General features: G+C 48.3%; 1 protein-coding gene across 1 annotated transcript in view; it reads left to right on the forward strand.

Annotated features, from left to right (window-relative positions):
- SIAH3 (siah E3 ubiquitin protein ligase family member 3) overlaps positions 1-17,122 on the forward strand; it is a 71,915-nt gene extending 54,793 nt beyond the window's left edge. Inside the window, exon 2 of the mRNA XM_055426818.2 lies at positions 16,247-17,122. Coding sequence (XP_055282793.2) covers positions 16,247-16,930 — 684 coding nt within the window. The 3' untranslated portion in view covers positions 16,931-17,122. The remainder of the gene's footprint in view (positions 1-16,246) is intronic.
- The last annotated feature ends 2,475 nt before the right edge of the window (positions 17,123-19,597 follow it).

Genomic DNA, 19,597 nt, shown 5'->3' on the forward strand with positions numbered 1-19,597 from the left:
GAGTGGGTGACCATGCCTTCCTCCAGGGAATCTTCCCCACCCAGGGATCGAACCCAGGTCTCTTGCATCTCCCGCATTGCAGGGAGATTCTTTACTGCTTGAGCCATCAGGGAAGCACCCCACCCCCACCACTGGGTTTGACATTAACAGAGGAGGATGCAGAAAGGACAGGGCGGTTTGCCCTCAGCTTCTCTCTACAAGACACCGCACGGAGCACACCCTGATCATTCTACAAATCCCCAACACCGATGAACGCGCAGTCGCATTGCTCAGAAAGCCAGCTCTGAGAAGATGGTACACATTGCCCTGTGTACCTCCCATGGCACACACTCATTGCTTAATGTAGATTTGTTGAATGAATGAGTGAATAAATTAATTCACTAGGAGAAGGAAATGGTAACCCACTCCAGTGTTCTTGCCTGGAGAGTCCCAGGGACGGGAGAGCCTGGTGGGCTGCTGTCTATGGGGTCACACAGAGTCGGACACGACTGAAGTGACTTAGCAGCAGCAGGTGACAGCAGCAAGCTCTGGGAACTGGTGATGGACAGGGAAGCCTGGCATGTTGCAGCCTACGAGGCTGCAAAGAGTCAGACACGACTTAGCAACTGAACAACAAGAAATGTGACAGCAGAACAGCATGGAAATCAACGGATGCTGCTGGAGAGGGTGATATTGGTTAGTTTATGTTTTACTACTTAAAACTCGGAGGAGGAAGCTGCTTCTAAATTCCGAACATGAAAACCCAATTAAACTAAATAGTGGGAAATTACAGGCAGCTATAAAAAAGTGAAGAATTTATTAATTAAAGCTAAACTCACTCCTAAAAAATGAATTTAAGTACTGTGAAAATAAAGAAGATAAACCAACTTCCCACTCCGTGCTTAAAAATTCCCTCAGTGCTCTGCCTTCACCTCTGCCCCTCCTGGGAAGCAAGTCCATGTTACCAGGCTCTGCCTGGATACTGAGGACCCCACATGACTGACAGATCAAGTCGTTATCCTGCAGAAGAGGGGAACCTGTTATGAAGGTGCCCTTGAAGTTTATTAAAGAACCAGAGAGTTAAGAAAAATGTCTGAGACCATTGAGAACCATCTATTTGATTCCAAAAGAGAGGCCCAGTAGGATCTAAGCTGACAGGAAGAGTGTGTCTAGCCCCTTGTTCCTCAAACTGTGGTCCATGACCCAGCAGCTTTGAAATCCAGGAATCTCAGTCCCACACACACCTGCTGAGTCAGAGTCCGCTTTTCCACAAGATGCCCAGGTCATTAGCATGCATGCTGCGGTGTTTGAGCTAGACGGGTCTAGCCCCCTCTCAGTGGAGTAGTGAAAGGGGAGTTTTTCTGCTGATGGAACTGCCGGGGATGCTATGGGAGATTCACACGAGTGCAGGGCACACTCTTGCCTTTCTAGAACATTCCCTGAGAGCAAGGGGAATGATGGGGCGATAGAAAGCCAGCCCAGCCCCCTCCCTGGGGTGACCCTAGAGGGGACCCATGCTGCAGGTGCTGTGCAGGGTTCAACCAGCATAGCCTGCAGAGGGCCCAGCTGGAGTCTGGGGCCCCGTGCTTGCCTTCCCCTTAGGAGATGGAGCGTTTGGGACTCTGGGAGAAAGTGAGGGAAATGGGACCAAAATGGTACCAATGTTGAAATGCAGCCACGGTGAATTCTAGAAAGAAATACAGTTATGGGGACACTTTCAACCGCCTTGAAGTATATTGGACTAATTATCTTAGTGGACACTAATAAACATATTCCTTAGAGACGCATGGTGACCTTAATAACTCAGAGATGAATATTAGATGAAGGCGTTATTAGGGACTGGCCGGACTGCTCACCCTCCAAGCCCAGCAGGCAGCAATTCTCCTTCCTGCCTTCCCACGTCGGCCCCCTTAAGCCTGAAATTTTTATTAAATATGTACCCAGCGACTAGGAGAGCTTCAGAGTCAATAAACACCTGCCCCTACCTTGCTCAAGGGGACTGACTCCGAGCCATCAGCAGGGGTGAGGGGGGCCTCGCCCCAGAGAGAGGAGGAGACACTCACGCAGCTCTCGGCCCACAGCCAGGGGCGGGTCTCCTCTAGTTCTCGGTCCTGCCCCAGTGCTAGCCTCAGTCCTCAGCCCCTAACCTAAACTCAAGAAAGTGCCTTCTGCTCCCAGGACCAAAGGGCTGGCCCTGCCCCATTCCAGGCATGGCTGTGCATCCCTTCAATCCTTTCCTCTAATTTCCAGTCTCCCTGGAAGTGTCAGTCGTGACCCCATCCTCCAAGCCCAAGGAACTCTCATTCCCCGTGGACGCCCAGCGCCTGGCCCTGCTGTGACTCCCATCCTCGTCCTCCAGTCGCCCCAGTTACTAGCATCACAGGCACCCAGATCCACAGAGGAGCAAGTGAACACGTGGGAACATTAAAAAAAAAATTTTTTTTTCTGCCTTAAGGACCGTACAATATGCCCATTTAACGGTGACCTGGAGACAAGACCCATCATACCCATTCCCCCAGTTTCCTCGTTTATTCTTTTTTAATCCGTTAAGATTCTTTTTTAAAAGAATGTATTAATTTATTTATTTCTGGCTGAGCTGGGTCTTCATTGCTGCACATGGGCTTTCTCTACTGGCAGCGAGCAGGGTCTACTCTCCAGTTGCAGTGGGAGGGCTTCTCTTGCTACAGAGCTTGGGCTTCAGGGCACAGGCTCAGTGGTTGTGGCACACGGGCTTAGTTGCTCTGCAGTGTGTGGGATCTTTCCGGACCGGGGATGGAACCCATGTCCCCTGCGTTGGCAGGTGGATTCTTAACCACTGGACTACCAGGGAAGTCCTTCTTTCTTCTTTTCTATTTGTTGCTTGGTTTATGTTTTTTCATTTATAGCATGCAGTGAAGTACACAAATCTCTAGTACATAACCGGACAGATTTTGACAGATACATACATCCAACTAACCACTAAAACATTTCCAGCACCACCCCCTCCCAGAGATTCCCTCACGTCTCTTCCTAGTCAATGAGCCCCAACACAAATCTCTCACCATAGGTCAACTGTACATGTTTTTGAACTTCATACACATGGGATCATTCAGGATGTACTCTTCTGTGTCTAGCTTCTGTTAACCAAGACGTTTCTGAAATGGATCCATATGTATAGCAGTCTTTCATTGTCTTGTGGCAGCTAGATAGTATCCCAGCTTCTACAGTAGCATATCCATTGAAAGCACACTTAGTGGTTTTTAGATTTCTAGCTACTGTGAATTAATCCTTCTGTAAATACCCATATGTATGTTTGCTGATCTTACTTTGCTCACTTCTGTCAGGGGCTCAATGTAACCAAAAGGAGTCTGAGATTTTACTCAACTGATTGGCTCACGTAGCCTACCTGTTTCACTAAGGCTGGCAGAAGACACAACACTCCTGGGTCAGTGATGACAGGCAATTTCTCACCCACAGCAACAGCAGCAGCCAGCATATTTGCATTTTTGCCCCAGTTCCTTGAGACTCAATCCCCAAAGAGTAATTAACACAGAGAAGGCCAAATGACACCCACCCACAGTAGGGTGCACTACAAATGCTCAGGGAATTCTAATTTTTTAAAAAAATGATGATTTTTATTGATTTATTTGGCTGTGCCAGGACTTTGTTGTGGCATGTGGGATCTCTCATTGTTGCAGCATGCAGGATCTTTAGTTGCAGCACATGAACTCTCAGTTGTGACATGTGGGATCTAGTTCCCTGACCAGGGATCAAACCCAGGCCCCCTGCACTGGGAGCACAGAGTCTTACTGGACCACCAGGAAGTATTCCCAATCAATTTTTTGTAATGGACAGTAAGTATGCTTGCCCTTAGTTCTACAGGGAGATACAATATCTGAGTCCCAAAGAACATGAAAGTCACTCAGTGGTGTCTGACTCTTTGCAACCCCATATACTATACAGTCCATGGAATTCTCCAGGCCAGAAAACTGGAGTGGGTAGCCTTTCCCTTCTCCAGGGGATCTTCCCAACCCAGGGATCAAACCTAGGTCTCTCACTTTGCAGGTGGATTCTTTACCAACTGAGCTATCAGGGAAGCCCCATCTGAGTCCCAAGTCTGTAAGCAAAACTGTCTTTTGCTCCAGAGGGAAACACTATCTATTTCAAGGCTGCTCAGTATACAAACATCCTTGAAAATAACATAGTCTGAAACAAAGGACATGGAATGCCTGGCTTGCCAGGTGTACATAAAAGCAAGAGTTCAACAGAGAACTGTTTCCCGACAGATGAATGCCGAGGGGTAGAGGTGCTGAGTCAAAGTGGCTGGCTTGTATTTAGCTGCAGCAGATACTGCACCCAAAGTGGCCCAACGTGACTATACCAATTTATACTCCCATTAGCAGTGTCTGAGGTTTTACCCACTCCACATCCTTGCCCACACATAGTACTGTTGATCTGTTTCATTTAAGCCATCCCAGTGTGGCCATGCCTTTGTTTATTCAGGAACTCTTCCACATAGCAGATGCTTGGAGGTCATTTAAAATGATGGTTCAGATCAACATGAATATAATTGCCTTTACGAAATTTTCATTTGTCAACTATATATTAAGAGCCATATACCAGGTAAGCCGTGGGCAGTGCAGGCATGATGCTCCAGGAAGCAGACACACAGGGCAATCTTCTCTCAGGAAGCATATTTTAAAGACGTAGAAAGGGACTTGCTTGGCAGTCCAGCAGTTAAGATTTCATGCTTCCAATGTAGGGGTTGTGGGTTTGATTCCTGGTCGAGGGACTAAGATCCCACATGCCTCGTGGTGCAGCCAAAAAAAAAAAGAAAAGACATAGAAAGGGAGGAAGAGGCTCTCTCAAGCAGGGAGAGTCTGTCTTAGGGGAGGGCACTGCCTTACGTAATGCCATTTAGACCTGGCCACCATGGGTGAGAGGCCCTAGGAGAAATGCTCGATCAATGGAGAAAGGGATGAGCTTCTAAGAAGCTGGGGGGACCAATGCATACCTGCTCATAGAATTGCCTAAACTTTCCAGCAGCTTTGCACTGCACAAAATGCTAGTAGATGATGATGTTCAGTCACTTAGTCATGTCCAACTCTTTGCAAACCCATGGACGGCAGCACGCCAGACTTCCCTGTCCTTCACCATCTCCCAGAGTTCACTCAAACTCACGTCCATTGAGTCGTTAATGCCATCCAACCATCTCACCCTCTGCCGTCCCCTTCTCCTCCTGCCCTCAGTCTTTCCCAGCATCAGGGTCTTTTCCAATGAGTCAGCTCTTAGCATCAGGTACCCAAAGTATTGGAGTTTCAGCTTCAGCATCAGGCCTTCTAATGAATATTCAGGGTGGATTTCCTTTAGGATTGACTGGTTTGATCTCCTTACTGTCCAAGTAGATGATGATAATGAAGATAATAATGATCAGTTATTGAGTACTTCCTATGTTTCAGGCACTAAACTAGGCTCTTTACATGTATTAAGTTACTCTGTACATTGCAGCCAGCATCCATTGGCTAGTGATGAGATGAAACTATTGAGTAAAATGTTTTCAACGAGTGCAAACACTGGTCTGGAGTAAGAGCTGTCAGGGAGGTTTTGGGGGGCGGTCTGGAAAGGTTTAGTGTTTTTATGATTCCATCCAATTCAGTTTCCCTGTGGCTCAGAGGTTAAAGCGTCTGCCTCCAATGCGGGAGACCCGGGTTCGATCCCTGGGTCGGGAAGATCCCCTGGAGAAGGAAATGGTAACCCACTCCAGTATTCTTGCTTGGAGAATCCCATGGACGGAGAAGCCTGGTAGGCTACAGTCCACAGGATCGTAAAGAGTCGGACACGACTGAGCGACCTAACGGAACGGAACGGAACGGATCCAATTCAGTTATGAGTCTAGAAATTATGTAGAGTGAATTTCCTTAGCTTACATCTTCAGTAGCTAGCTATTCAATAACCACGATAATAATAGTGATGATGGAAATAATAATATCTTCTTACTCTGGCTTAGGCACTATACAATGTGTTGGGTTGGCCAGAAAATTCACTTGGGTTTTTCCGTAACAGCGTATGGATAAACCCGAATGAACTTTTTGGCCAACCCAATTCTTTGTATTTCATTCAGTCCTTACTCCAACCTTATGAGACATTACAATCCCCACCTTAAAAAGGAAGAAACAAGAATGGAGAGGTTAATTAATGAGCCCACGGTCTCAGAGCTTTTAATAGCAAAGCCAGGATTCAACCCCAGTGGGTCTGCCTTCAAAAATGTTTTCTTTTTCCCCTGCAGCACTGTCTTTCCATCCACCCATGGTCAAACGACACACTTCCTATTTTAGGGGCAGGCTTATTGGAAGGCCCAATTTGCTAAAAATGATTATTGGGAATTAAGTGTGCTGTTGGAAGATGGATTTTTTTTAATATGTGAAATGACCTGGTTCTCTGCTCTAGATTTATGCAGCTCTGGTGTTAGCCCAGGGATACTGAGCTGACAATCATTCTGGGAAAGACTAGGCTACATCCACGTCTGGCTGTAGACATTTCCTGACAGCGAGGCCACTCCCTGTCCCAGGCATCCTAAAGCAAGCCTCAGGGAGGAAACCAGAATTTTGAGCAGAGGTCCTAAGCAGACAGAGAGGAAACCCTTGCTTCTATCATCTTGGACCTGGAAGATTTATAGGAATGCAGATGTGTAGGCATGAATTCCTCAGTGCTGGGAGATTTGGAGATGGACTGGGAGCCAGGATGAGACGGGCCTGAAAGTCATCGTTATTGTTGTTTAGTCACTCAGCTGTGTCTGACTCTTTTGTGATCCCATGGACTGTACATACCACTCCCCCAGGCTCCTCTGTCCATGTGATTTCCCAGGCAAGAATACTGGAGTGGGTTGCCATTTATTTCTCCAGGTGATCTTCCCAACCCAGATGGGAAAGTTTAAGACCCAAAGGAATGTAACCATTCATTCAAAAACAGAAAACAAACAAAAACATTTATTGAGCTCTTTAAGGTCCCTGATAATGTTCCAGAGATACAATAGTGAACACAGCCAAATTCTTAGTCCCAAGAAACTTATATTGCAGTAGGGAAGACTGACAGTATACAAAAAAATGTATGACCTACATATACTATAATATATAGTTGTATAGAACTGAAAAATACTAGGAAATGAACTAAAGCAGAGTAAGGGGATTTCTTTAACAGTTAAGTGAGGGACAGCCTCGGAGTACAGGCAGTTGTGGAACAGAGAAGTGAATGAAGTGTGACAGTGAGCCACGTGGGTATGTGGGATTGTTTCAAGTAAGGGGAATAGACAGGGCAAAAACCCTGCGGCAAGTGTGTGGATAGCATGTTCAAAAAATCAGTAAGAGGTCAATGTGCTTAGGCTGAGTAGCAAACAGGATGCAGAGAAAAAAAAAGATGATGCAGAGAATGTGGGTTTTTGTTCTTTGAGGTATAGTTGATTTACCATGTTGTGTTAGTTTCAGGTTTACAGCAAAGGTATTCAGTTATGCATATAAGAATATATGTATTCTTTTTGACATTCTTTTCCATTGTAGGTTATTCTGAGTATTGAATACAGTTCCTGTGCTATATAGCAGGTCCTGGCTGTTTATCTATTTTATGTATGTATGTATCTATTAATCCCAAATTCCCAGTTTCCTCCTCTCTTTCCTCTTTGGTAACCACAAGTTTGTCTTCTATGTCTGTGAGTCTATTTCTGTTTTATAAATAAGTTCATTTGTATCACTTTTTTAGATTGCATATATACGTGATATCATATATTTGTCTGACTTCCCTTAGTATGGTAATATCTGGCTCCATCTATGTTGTTGCAGATGGCATTATGTCATTTTTTATGACAGAGTAATATTCCCTTATATATTTACTGTGTTTATATATATACACACCACATCTTTTTTATCCACTCATCTGTCTATAGCTTCCATGTCATGGCTATTGTAAACAGTGATGCTATGAACATTGGGCTACAGGTGTGTTTTTGAATTAGAGTTTTTATCTTCTCTGGATATATGCCCTGGAGCAAGATTGCTGAATCCTATGGTAGCTCGATTTTCAGTTTTTAAAGGAATCTCCATACTGTTTCCATAGTGGCTGCACCAATTTAAATTCTAAGAATGTAGGAGGCTCCCTTTTCTCCACACCCTCTCCAGCATTTATTATTTGTAGACTTTTTTGATGATGGCCATTCTGACCAATGTGATTTCACTGTTTGATTTTCATTTCTCTAAGAATTCGTGAGGCTGAACATTTTTGCATGTGCTTACTGGCCACCTGTATGTCTTCTAGAGTATGTTGGTTCTTGATGGAACACATAGGAGTTTGTGTTTCATCCTGACAGTGATGGAAGACCATTAAAAGATTTTGTGATAAAAGTTACAGTCTCTATGAGGCCAAGAATGGATGCAGGAAGACTTGTGTATTCATTTCTTAGGGATGCCATGCAAATTACCACAAATTTGGTGGCTCAAAATACTAGAACTTTTCAATGGTTCCAGAGGCCAAAATGCTAAAATCAAGTTGTCAACAGGCCCATGCTCCCTCTGCAGGCTCTAGCAGAGAATCCTTCCTTGCTTCTGCTGGTTCTGACACTCCAGGTGTTCCTTGGCTTGTGGCAGCACCACTCCAACCTCCACCTCCACCTTCACATGGCTTTCTCTTCTGTGTCAACGTCTTCTTCTCTTCTGCCTCTTCCAAGAACACTTGTCGTTGGATTTAGGGCCTCTCTGGATAATCCAGGGTGATCTCCTCTTGAAACCCTTCATTTATTTAGATCTGCAAAGACCCTTTTCTCACAGAAAGTCACATTTACAGTTCCAAGGGTTAGGATGTAGACATTTCTTTTGGGGGTCACCTTTCAACTCAATACAACTAGTTAGGAGGCTGTCACATTAGCCCAGAAAGGCAGTGAGGCTGACTTGCCTTAGATTGGTGGCAGCCAGATGGTGAGTGGCTGGACTGCATTAGGGTGAGAGCTCAATGGGGAAGAGTCACTCATTCAGCATCTCCAGGAATATTGGGGTACCAGCCATGTTCCAAGCTCTGCCAGCACTGAGGATACATCAGGGAAGAAAAGATGCAATGTTCAGGGACCTAAGCTCACATCACAGTCCCACAGCAAAACTAGATGTTCAGTGTATCCTGTGTCACAAAAGAACACAGGGCAGACAGACCTGCCCCTGTCGGCACAGAGCACTAGAAGGAGGAATACAACTTAGCCAGGCCAAAGCGTGCACTGTAGGTGGGCGATGGGGAGGGGAAAGTCCAGCTGGAGAGAGCTGAATTTACGGAATGTCTGGTCAAGATGTCTTTAAAGAATCACACAAACAAGGGTGGCATGAGGTCTTGGGGCAGCCTGGCCATCAGCATGTCTCAGACCACCCAGGACTAACTGCCACCCACTGGCAGCCTGCCAACACAGGTGCTGCTGGAGTTTGCATTTGCAATGTGGAACTGTTCTTGGCAACCCACCCTCTCCCTTAAGGTGACGGCCCTGATCCTACTTATAGCAACACCAGGCACACGAGCAAAACTGTTGCCCACAGCCTGAAGTCGTTCAGATTGGCTGAGATTGTGTTCCTAGCATGCTAGGCCCTGCCCTTGAGTCACCCCGGGGTCCTGAAGTCATCCCGTGGAGATGCTTACAGTCTTTAGGTAATTAAATCTTAACCTACAAACGGCTCCCTAGAGCCCCTGGGATTCACTTGCTGGCTGTAGACATAAAAGTCTGATGACTCAAAAAGTTGCTTTTAAAGGAAAGGTCTTTCATCTATAAGAACCATAAAACTCATTCACATGCTCAAAACCCCACGGATGCAAGGCGCAGTCGGAGAAGAAATAGCGGTTCCTCCGCCCCTGGGGCGGGATTCCTCCGCCGCGGTTTGACCGCAGACCCGCCCCTAACGTTCGCAGGGCTGGAGGCCAAAGAGCCGGGGAGGCCCGCACGCTGCCTGTGTACCTCGAAGCCAAAGATCAAGGGAAGCGACTCTTCGAATACGTTGTAGCCTCCTGCTTTAATAATTAGCCCTTCGCGATGACCCGGAGACCGCCGTCACCGGCCAGCAGCCTGAATCACTTTCTTCTTACTGAGGCTTCATCTGGCAATGTGACGAGTCCCAAGGCAGAGGCAAGTGGACACCCCTGGCCCACCCTTCCAGGCTCCAACTAGTCTCCCACTGGCCACACCTCACTCTATCGTTGCCCGCCTTCTGCGTACTGGATCCTAGAAATAGCTCAGGCTCCTGGAAGCTGAGTCAAGAGTCCTTGGGTAGGGAATGCTAGGACCCCTGTTATCTGGAGTGCGACGAGAAGGGCCAGTTCAGGGTGCGAGGGCACAACCCAGTAGGCCCTCATCTTACAGGGGAGGGAGCAGCTGCAGGCGGGCCTGTAGTCTTGGGTTGAAGTTGCTTCCTGGTGATTGTTGACAGAAAAGGAATGAGGCGCTATGGGGGCATCCAGCCTTCTGTTAGGTCACTGGTCCTAGCGGGGAACGTGGGTCCAGATCAGTCTAACAGGTGGGCGACTTCCCCGGTTGGTCCAGCAGACCGTCCTTCCCAGATGGGAAGAAATCATCTGCGGTGAATAAAGAGGATGCTGAGACTGGGGGAGTAAGTGCGGTAAAAAGTAAAAGCAAAGAGAGAGCCTGACTGGCAGGAGAAGTTGCTTCTTCAACACTGTTATTGTCCCTCCTGTAATGGCAGCTGGACACGAACCAGTGCCTGGACATGAGTCAGGTCGCAGCATCCCGTCGCTGTCGCGCTCTGGGGGAGGAACCACGAGGAGACCAAACTGATGAGTCCACAGCTATCGACTGGTGCTCACCCACATGCACAGCCAGGTGTTTCTACAGGAAGGAAGGGTAGAGGACAGCCTCTGACCGAAGACCAGAGGCCTCTGCATGGCTGTGCTCCAGGACACGGCTCCAGACAGGAACCGCTCATTCATCCATTCACTCGAGCAGCAGGTACTCACTGAGAGTCTGCAGGTGCCAGACGCTGCACAGTGCTGGCTTTGCCCATCACCAGAGCAGGCAGGGAGCAAAGTCGACACGATCCCTACCCTCTTTGACTTCCAAGCTACCTAAAGAGAGAAAGCCACCCACCCTGTGATTTTCCAAATGAGTTGAAATAAATGCAGTAGTGAACTGTATAGACAGATCTTAACTGCTGCTTGACTTCACAGGTCAAGGAGGGAGGGAGCATCTCTCTCTTACTAGGGCAGATGGTCTCAAAGACACAAGACCAGTTGGGACCATGGTCAACACCTGCTGGGCGGCCATGGGCCAGGATCCAGGAACTCAAGAAAGGCCCAGGGTGCTTGAGGACTGAGTTATATTTTTGCTCTCACAGTGCTGTCCACATATTTCTTCCCAGCCTCTCACACAGCCAGGGTCTGGATTTATAAGATGATCAGCTTGGTCAGGAGGTTTTTGAGACCATAGGAACAGTACCTATGTAGACACCTGCATGGTTACCTTTCACCCCTTTTCACCCACAGACTTTGGTTTTTAAAATCGATCCACCCAAATTTTTATCTTCCTCTTTTCACAGTAATAACTCGTTTCCCTCTTCTCTAATTAGTTATGGCATATATGGGGCTTCCTGGGTGGTACTAGTAGTAAAGAACCCATCTGCCAATATAAGAGATGCAAGTTCACTCCCTGGGTTGGGAAGATCCCCTGGAGAAGAGCATGGCAACCCACTGCAGGATTCTTGCCTGGAGAATCCCATGGACAGAGGGCTGCACTCTGTGGAGTTGCAGAGTCGGACATGAATTAAGTGACTTAGCACGCACTCACACATGGCATATATCGATTGTTCAGGACTCAAAGTTTCTGTGTATTTGCTAACCAATGTCTCCTTGCCCAATTTACATAATTTTGACTACCAGCAAGAAAAGTTTGTATGTATGTAGTGATCTGACAAGAAAAAGATTCTGATATTCTTAGAGATGGCATCATACCATGGCAAGTCCTTGACTCAGTGGCTAGATTCAGAAATAGTTATGGAACAAATTCCTGGGTTCATCCTTAAAGTACAGAATTATTCTGAAATGTTTTAAACAATCTTCATACATCTATTATGCTGATTAACAAACTACTAATTTCACCAATGGAAACCTCTGTGGAAATGTTAATTAGCAGCATCTGGTGTGGATCAGAAATATGGATATAAGTGAGGCAATTGTAGTCATTATCTCTGAAGTGTGGCCTTTCGGATAAAATGTTAGGTGATCACCTCGAAGTGTGAATTCCTGATTAGGGAATTGACAGCCCCTGGAGTGTAGGTTAAAAATGTACACATTTCTATCACAATCTCTCAACTGAAGCATTTTAAAGAAAATTGCAGACATTATCATGCTGCCCACATGAAGATCTCATTCATTCAGTGTTCTAAGTTTAACAGTCTGGAGAAAAGCAGCATAAGACATTTTTGAAGGAAGACAGTCTAGTGGAAGTCGAAGCCCCATCATTGTTTTCTATCTCAGCATAACTTATCTCTTGACTGTTTGGTGGAAGCTTTTCCAGAGTCGTCCTGGGTTTCGTGTGCACAGGCACAGTCATGTTAGGTTTTGAGGGTGGGGGGAGGCGAGAAAATGGAACGGGAAGCACTGAACCTTCAGCCTTGACCATCCTTCCCAGAAACGGGGGATGTTTAAACACTACAGAGTGGGACCTGGAGCTGGTACAGTTACTCCTCCGTCTTTGCAGACCTAATGCCCGGCTAGGTTCTGGCCATGACTGTTTTCCAGCGTTCTGGTTGTTGTTTTCAGTCTCGAGGTCATGTCCGACTCTCTGTGACCTGATAGACTGCAGCCCACCAGGCTTCTCTGTCCTCCACTGTCTTCCGGAGTTTGCTCAAATTCATGTTCAATGAGCTGGTGATACTATCTAGCCGTCTCATCCTCTGCCACCCCCTCCTCCTTTTGCTTACACTCTTTCCCAGCATCGGTGTCTTTTCCAACATTCTGATACCTGCCCTGAAATATAACTCCTCCCCATCTTCTCTCCTGTGTGTGAAATACATCGCTAGCATTGCTGAAAGTACTGAAAGCTTCACTTCATTAACTCTCATAAATAAGGACATAAGCAAACTCAAAACCCATGACTGTCATTTGAAATTGGGTGCAAAATCCACCTTCAGCTGAAATGCCTCCATTAGCATGGCACTGTTTCTGCAATCAGGCAAGAGAGAGCAGTCCTCCAAATGAGCTCACAGATCAGAGGGAGGAGAGGCTGGAGAAAGGGTCACGTGGTGTTTCCAGGGGCAGGTTTCCTCTTTGGACACCAGGATTTGGAGGGATAGCCATTACCAACCATGGGAGTGTGGCTGATGAAATTAAGGAAGACGTCTTTAAATTCAATTACACCCTCAGTGGAAATGGTCTCACTAATGCTTGCAGAGAGAATTATACCCAGTCCATAAAGCCTAACATTTCTAAACCCAATTTTGCGCATTATTCTAAAGGTTAATTCAAGATCTCTCTTCCAAATGGCAAGTTAAGGACAGCCAATGGAAGGAAGGCGTCCTCGGACTGACTGAAGGGTTTATCAGCCTGGAAGAGTTCATTAGTTTTAATTAGTGTAATCTCTAATGTTGCATTAACAGTTTAGTGAAGGAAAGTAATTACTCACACATCCACTGTATGAGATGGGAAGATTAGAATTCATTTTCCAAAACGATTAGCATTTTGCCAATTAAAAGAATCCCTTCTCCCAGCCAGCGGCCCTGTGACCTCACGCACCCCGAAGATGATGTGTCTAAATGAAACATATTTTGCATCAGGAGGAGGAGCAGGAAGAAATGAAGGATCAAGGCTGTGTTTATTCTCAGCGCCTTCCCAGGGCACAGCAAGCAAGCGCAGGGGTCTCTGTGAGTTTACGACGTATCTGCACAGTCATTCACTCTGGAATACACCGTTGGCTGGCTGGCAGCTTTGTTACCCTGCAGCAATTAAACAATGGGAAGGCCAGGGGAAGATGAAGCCAGAAGGAAGGAAGGGGAGAGTCTGGCTGGAACCATCATGGCTCGAGTCCAGGGGTTGGACAAGTGCCAGGACTCCACTGTGGCCCCATCTTGAGTGCGAGCTCTACCGCTGGGCTTGGGGCATCGCACTGCCCAAGGGGGCTCCCTAAAGCCCTTGGGCCCTCCTACTGATTGCCCCTAGAGCTGGGTGCCACCTCCATGCCCACTCTTTGGCAACATGGTCTGACTGCTCTCTGGCCCTGCTCCTCGCCATCTCTGCCAGATCCCCTAGCAACAGCCACTTGGAACTTCTCATTTCTTAAGCATCCCACGTTCTTTCAGATCTGGCTCCTTGGAACCTGTTACTCACAAACCTTTTGCCCGTTTTGTTAGAGCATCGCCCTTCCTGCTTCACCAAGGGTAGACAGCACTTGGCACTGACCAGAACAGCTACCGCCCCCGCTTTGCATGCTCAGAGTCCCTCCCGGCATCCCGCATCCGTGCACCGTGTTATGTGACACTAATCACAGTGAGCCGCTGAGACGGGAGCAGGGACTGTACCCTGTTCAGTATTCTCAGCCAGCGCCCAGGCGGTGCACGTGTCAGCTGGTGTATACATTTTTGTCGGACAGCTTAATGATTGTGGACAGGTATCAGCCCTCCCTACCTCCCCCTCACCGGCCTTATCAAAGCTCAGCCGAGGAAGCCCAGCATGGTCGGATCAAGGAAGATCACAAAGGAGGGAACTGAGACATCTGCATGCAGGTGGACATTCCCTCTCCACAAGCACATTTCCAAAGGGAGCTGACCCTGGCTGAGTGCGTCTCCCGGGCTTCCTTCTGACTGCGTTCAGCCAACAGGAGGCACCGGCAGAGGCTGGAGGGATGGAAGAAAGCGAGTCTGTGGCGTTTCTTCCCGACTCCCTCCCTACTTTGATTTCATATCAGTACTGCGTGTGTGCTTGCTAAGTCGCTGCAGTCGTGTCCAGCTCTTTGTAACCCTGTGGAAGGTAGCCCGCCAGGCTCCTCTGTCCACGGGATTCTCCAGGCAAGAATACTGGAGTGGGTGATCATGCCCTTCTCCAGGGGATCTTCCCCACCCAGGGATCCAATCTGCGTCTCTTAAGGTGTCCCTGCGTCGGCAGCTGGGTTCTTTACCACTAGTGCCACCTAGGAAGGCTGGTGGTGAGCCCCTGGTAAGTTGTTCTTTAACAATGAGTCTAAAGCAGGACAGGAGTGTGCCTGGTAGAGCCACGTCCCAGGAGTCACAGCTGAGACTCCCGCCCTGGGGACCACAGTCCAGCTGCACACAGCCAGCTCTGCGTGCCGTGGTGGTTTCACAACCCAGAAGGGCACCCCAGATAGTACCAATCCCTGGCAGCACTGGAAGGACAAATGGGTAGTTACTGAAATTTTGTTCTAAAAATAACACTAATAATAAAATGGGGAGGGAAAATCCATTGACCTCCAGTCCCTGCACAAAAATATCAGCAATATCAAAAAAGAACAGAAAAATTGATTTCTTTGTTACTTATGACCATCATAATGCATGCTCTTCAAAGGGGAAAATTGCCTGTTTGAGTATCTTATTAAAGAATCAGAAAAGGCATAAATATTGCATTTTCTTGGACTGAGTTGTCAGAATCTCAAGAGAGATTCACCCAAGACATCCACCACATCCCTCATTTTTTTTTAAGTTTTTTTTTTTTTTGGTAATATACTAATACATTTGGAAAATCTCTTCTTGCAGGAGGAATCTTTTGAAGGAGGTTCTATTTTCAGTTGGGTAAATTTACATTCTCTCCTGAAATGACACACAGATGTACAATGTTTCAGCATCTCAATTTGGCAAAACATGCAAAACAATGAATTCAGTCTCATTAACCTATTTGTCAAAACAGATAATAACAAGTGTTGACAAGGACATGGAGGAATCGGAGCCATCTTACTTGGCTGATGGGAATGTAAAATGATGCTGCCATTTCAGAAAACAGTCTAGCGATTCTATTTATTTTTTTACGAAATAAAGTTTTCTCTACCTGTATTGTTGGAGAGGGAAAGGGCAACCCACTCCAGTATTCTTGCCTGGAAAATCCCATGGACACAGGATCCTGGTGGGCTACAGTCCACGGGGTCTCAAAAGAGTCAGACATGACTGAGCAACTGCACGTCATCACCTGTATTGGCAAGTTTGCTTTCCACACTCTGAACCTGGGGATTGGGGTGGGGGGGGTACGGTGGGTGGTCCTCAGCCAGAGAGACTGATCTCAAGGCCACTAAGCCACTAAGGCGCTTCTCTTTCTCTTACAGTATGTGTCCAGCCGACATGCCGTCACTCAGAGCGCCCCAGAGCCCAGCAGCTACCCCCCTCACCACCCCCTCCACCACCACTGCCACCACCACTGCCACCACCAGCCCCATCACCGCCTCTGCCACCATGCCCGGCCCCACCACCTGCACCACCAGGAGACGGGGCTGCACGCCGCCCAGGTGATGCCCTGCCTGTGCCCCTTGTTCTCCTGCCAGTGGGAAGGCCGCCTGGAGGTGGTGGTGCCCCACCTGCGGCAGACGCACAGGGTGGACATCCTCCAGGGGGCCGACATTGTCTTCCTGGCCACGGACATGCACCTCCCGGCGCCGGCCGACTGGCTTATCATCCACTCCTGCTTCGGCCACCACTTCCTGCTGGTGCTCAGGAAACAGGAGAGGCATGCAGGGCACCCCCAGTTCTTCGCCACCATGATGCTGATCGGGACCCCCACCCAGGCCGACGGCTTCACCTATCGCCTGGAGCTCAACAGAAACCACCGGTGTCTCAAGTGGGAGGCCACACCCCGGTCTGTCCTGGAGTGCGTGGACTCGGTCATCACCAACGGGGACTGCCTCGTCATCAACACCTCACTGGCCCAGCACTTCTCCGACAACGGCAGCCTGGCCATCGGGATCGCCATCTCCACGGCCGCGGAGATCTGCTCCTCAGAGGCTGAGATGTGACACAGAGGCCACCAGACACTCACGTGCGGCCACCCCTCCACCGAGAGACTCTGCCTGGGCCCTCAGATCTCCGCATACCAGGACTCCGGGCTCCTTTCTATTCTTCTCCCTCCTCCCCTCCTTCCTTCCTTTTTTTTTTGTCTCAGGTACTTTGTGGTATTTGGTATCTGTTTGCCATGGGCATTATATTATGTAAACATCCTATGATGTAAGACCTTGGTGTGACGTTTGTCCTGATTTGTTGGTGTAGTTTTACAGAATGCTTCTTAACCGGATTCCATCAGAATGGTGACTGCTCGCCACCCGCAGTTCCCTTCTCTGCTGCTTCTTGAATGAACAGTCACCGAGGTCACGGGGCAGACTCTTGGGGTTGAAAGGAGACTGAGTGTCCACATCATTTCCCCTCCTCCTTTTAGTCTGTTTCAGACTAAGCTAACTCCGAAGGGTGTGGAGACAGCAGAGTATGGAAGGGGACCTGGCCAGCTCAGCGGTGTGTATTTCAGACCAGCTAGACACAACTCTGCCACTTTCCCAGGAACCTCAGGGGCCACGCTGCTTAGACACAAGACAGTGTCTCCTCCAGGGTGCGGGGCTGGTACCATCATGCCATGTGTCCCCTGGGTTGATCCTGGGGTTCAGGGGAGCAGGCAAGAGGTTGAACCCTCTTTTGGCAGGCTGCTGTGAGCTTGCCCTCAGCCCAGGCCATTTTTTTCCTTCTCCAAAATCAAAGGCCTCAAAGGGTTTGGTGCTTTCTAGAAAATCTCTTTTCCCTTCATTGAGCAAGTCATAGAAAAGGATGGGCAAGATGCAGGGGAAGAGAAGCAGCCAAAAAAGCAAAGGATAAAATTAATCTCCCACCTCTGGTAGGGCGTTCTCCCCCAAGAGAGCTTTATTATCAAGTTATAAAATCCATCAGTGTTTTCCCTCGGGGTGGAGCGCTTTTGTATCCAGCAAAGATTCCTCTGTGCTCTTGACAGTTCATAACCAGAACCATGACTCAGCAGCTGCTGCTGCTAAGTCGCTTCAGTCGTGTCCGACTCTGTGCGACCCCATAGATGGCAGCCCACCAGGCTTCCCCATCCCTCAGATTCTCCAGGCAAGAACACGAGTGGGTTGTCATTTCCTTCTCCAAGGCATGAAAGTGAAAGTCGCTCAGTCGTGTCCAACTCCTAGTGACCCCATGGACTGCAGCCCACCAGGCTCCTCCATCCATGGGCTTTTCTAGGCAAGAGTACAGGAGTGGGTTGCCATTGCCTTCTCCGACTCAGCAGCAGACACAAGGAACTCGGAGGGTGCGCCTGGTCCTCTGGCCCGGAGGCCTGGCCCCATCACTCAGACACCTGGGAGGGTCCTCTTTCCTATCCTTACTTCTAAAACTCCCTGGTGGTCCAGTGGTTAAGACTCTGCGCTTCCAATGATGGAAGCGCGGGTTTGATTCCTGGTTGGGAAACTAAGATCTCACAAGCCACGTGATGCAGCTGAAAAAATAAATACATAAAACATGCTGAGGGCCCCATTCAGCACACGGATGCTATCACTGGTCAGTCTGCATCCACCACTCTGCTGCAGGGTGAATGAAGAGGCCACAAAAATCCACATTGCCTGCAGGTGCAGATGGCTTTCTCTTAATTCGGCTGTCAGAACAATACGCCAACGTCTTGTTGTGGAAGTCTCTCGGGTGTTTGAAGACAGTAAGTGTGTTTAGTCAATGTCGTCTCTTCTGATGGAAGCTGAACACCTGTAAGTCTTCCCAGGAGGTCCTGTTCTACCTCCTTTTGTCATTTTTGTTCTCTCCTTGGCCACTCCCCATCTGCACCAGAAGCATGGGACCCCCAAGCCCCACACAACACTCACTAGTGGACCTTTCACCAACCAGACGTTGCGCTCAGCCCCGTTCCCTCACCTCGGCCATCTCGGCTGGGTCCTGGAAGGCCTCCCACTGAGGACTTAGTTTCAGGCTGCCTGCCCTGGCTGGGCATCAGCCATCTTTTCTCAGCCAAAAATAACTGATCCTGAAACACAACAGCAACCTTCCCCCACCAATCCTGTGGCCACCTGTGCTGTCAGTCTCCAGCTCCAGCTCCAGCTCCAGAAGGGCGGTGCCAGTCCATACAGGAGTGCATAACACAGCCCGCTCTACTTCCACAGTAACCGCTGGGGCCCAGGAGCTGGGGTTTTATTCTCTAAGAGCCCTAACTAAGGAGGCTAACAAACATCAAGTTACTGATGGAGGCAGACGCCAGCTCTGCAGCCCCAAGGAAAGAGTTGTGGGTTCCTTTCTCTCAGCACCATCACGGCATCCTACAAGGCGCCAGCATCTCCCGCTGAGAACGGAATGAGCCAAGACCGGCTGGGGAGAGACTGGCTCGTTCCTTTACCCACAGCCCCTTCCCCAGAACCTGAGACCCTCCCCGCTTGACTGTAAGTCTGTTGCCTCTGGAAGCTGCACCCCCTTCTCTGGTTCCAGGTCCTCCACCACTTTGAAACATTTGTGCAGCATCACAGTTGCCCAAGATAAACAAACCAAACCTCAGCGAGCATCTAATTACTGTCCACGGGGCCTTAGGGCTCCCGCAGACATCATCTCTGCCTTCCCGTAGTGCCAAGTTATGTGAGCCAAACTGAGAATAACGTTAGGTTATTATTAGTGCACACAAGACTGTATTA

Source organism: Moschus berezovskii, chromosome 13 (genome assembly GCF_049115385.1).
Source record: "Moschus berezovskii isolate FMDL1 chromosome 13, NW_MosBer_1.0, whole genome shotgun sequence".
In the NCBI taxonomy this organism is placed as follows: Eukaryota; Metazoa; Chordata; class Mammalia; order Artiodactyla; family Moschidae; genus Moschus; species Moschus berezovskii.